Here is a 2,164-nt window from a genome sequence, read left to right as displayed (position 1 = left end):
CGTCGCGTGTACTTTTAGTACGATACGTGATACAAGTACATCAATTAATTCCAGCCTCAGCCGTTCATCAGGACCCGAGCTTGCGTTTTCACAAGCGGAGAGGCGGCCAACGTTAGCACACCAGCTCCAATCACACGGCTGCTGATGTTAACGTTCGCGACGCCATCGCTTTCTCGCGCCCACGATCAGCTCAGATCTCTGCAGGGCCCGTTGCCCACGGCCGTAGGCCCCACCCTTGTCTTACGCCCGGCGGCCACCGCCTCACCCCCTATATAATCCACCCGTCCCGCCCCGTCCCCTCTCATCTCTACGCCTCCCGCATCGAGCGACGCAGCCGTTTCCGTCCTTGGCATCTCAAGGTCTCCACACCCCGCATCCGAAGGCAGGAAGCTCACAAGTCACAAGGCAGTTGAAGGGCGCTGATCATATGGTGGACGTCGACCACCGGATGGCGGGGCTGGCCCCGGCGGCGGCGGCGCACGCGGCGGGGCTGCGCCGGCTGTCCACGCGCGCCGCCGCGGGCCCCGCGTCGGCGTCCGCGTCGCCGCGACACGGGCTGCACTCCTTCCACGCCGTGGCGGCGGGAGTGCTCGCCCACCTCCGCGCGGCCGGGGTGGCCGTCCTCCCGGGCCTCTCCGACGCGGAGCTCGCCCGCGCGGAGGCCGAGTTCGGGTTCACGTTCCCGCCCGACCTCCGCGCCGTCCTGGCGCTCGGCGTGCCCTCGGGCGCCGGGTTCCCGGACTGGCGTGGCCGCGCGGGCCTCCGCGCCGCGTTCGACCTCCCCGCCGCCGCGGCGTCGCTACAGACCGCGAGGGGCGCGCTGTGGCCGCGGTGCTGGGGGCGGAGGCCCGCCGACCCGGACCGCGCCCTGCGGCTCGCGCGCTCCGCCATCCGCCGCGCGCCGCTGCTCGTGCCGCTCTTCGACCGCTGCTACCTGCCCTGCCGCCCCTGCCTCGCGGGCAACCCGGTGTTCTTCGTGACGGACGACCGCGTGCTCTGCTGCGGCCTCGACCTGCTCCACTTCTTCACCCGGGAAACCTCGTTCCAGCCGATGGATCACGTCGTCTCCTCCCCGCTGGCCTCCCCCTTCTCCGCCGGCGCGAACACGTCGTCGTACACGCGCCGGAGCCTCGACGCCGTCCAGGCCCCGCGCTGGATCGAGTTCTGGAGCGACGCCGCATCCGACCGCCGCCGCCGCGACTCCTCGTCCTCGGAAGCCTCCACCGCCTCGTCATCCTCGTCGTCGTCCTCGTCAGGCTGCCCGTCGCCACACCGGCGGTCAACCCCGCGGTGGGTCGATAACTACCTCGATGAGCTCGGGTCAATGCTAAAGAAAGGCGGCTGGAGGGACAGGGAAGTGGACGAGATGGTCGAGGTCACCGCCTCCGGCATCTTCGACGGCGAGGAGGCCCCGGCACCGGACACCGAGGCCGTCCTCGACGCGCTGGTCCTAAAAACGGACCGGTGCTCGGACTCGCTCCGGCGCGCCGGGTGGACCTCCGAGGACGTGTCGGACGCGCTGGGTCTCGACTTCCGGCGAGGCAAAGAAAGCTCCCGGCCGGCCGTGCGGATCCCGCCGGAGATCGCCGCCAGGGTCCAGCGCCTCGCGCAGGCGCTGGCGGGGCCGTGACCCCGGTCGATCTCCCCGCTCTCGGCGGCCGTGGCGGCGCTCCGCATTCTTTGTTACCTCGAGCCCGAATCAAACTACACTTGTATAAGCGAGAAAGTAAACTAGCCCATGTTCGGGCGCATGAACTGGCGAGTAAACTATGCCGTGCTCATGTGCGCGAAGCACCGTTCATTGTAAGATACGGTGTCCCTGAAATGAGAGCAAAATTCGCTCAGAAAAAAAAAACATTTGCACAGTAAATTCTTGCCAAATCCTGCCAAGGACCGATGAACATTTATAAGTGTTTCTTTACGCGATGTACTGTTGGATACCGTTAGCGTGTCGAAGCTTTAACAGTCATGGTGGATGGGTGCTGATGTGTGCTGCTACTGCCTCCCTCAAATTATCCGACCTACCCTGTTTTTTTATCCAAACAGATCACGCGAACCTTCCTCCAATAGCTCGATCCGACAGTACTTAGCAGATATAGCATGGCTCCCTCCCTGCATCAGCAGACAAGGACCATGAGTTGCAGCCACGCTTCCACAGGCTGTA

The 2,164-nt window shown here is 65.6% G+C and overlaps 1 protein-coding gene across 1 annotated transcript; it reads left to right on the top strand.

Moving 5' to 3' along the window:
• The first annotated feature begins 321 nt into the window (after positions 1-321).
• LOC101759398 lies at positions 322-1,901 on the top strand. The gene has a single exon (XM_004956954.4). It carries the CDS (start codon positions 428-430, stop codon positions 1,628-1,630), a length of 1,203 nt encoding a protein of 400 aa, XP_004957011.1. The 5' UTR covers positions 322-427; the 3' UTR covers positions 1,631-1,901.
• The last annotated feature ends 263 nt before the right edge of the window (positions 1,902-2,164 follow it).

The sequence above is a fragment of the Setaria italica genome, chromosome II (assembly GCF_000263155.2).
Source record: "Setaria italica strain Yugu1 chromosome II, Setaria_italica_v2.0, whole genome shotgun sequence".
Lineage (NCBI taxonomy): Eukaryota > Viridiplantae > Streptophyta > Magnoliopsida > Poales > Poaceae > Setaria > Setaria italica.
The sequence above is the reverse complement of the archived record's forward strand: the minus strand, read 5'-3'. Positions and strand labels throughout refer to the sequence as shown.

Bases quoted from the DNA above. Each gene is read 5' to 3' on its own strand.
- LOC101759398 (XM_004956954.4), top strand. From the start codon at position 428: ATGGTGGACGTCGACCACCGGATGGCGGGGCTGGCCCCGGCGGCGGCG.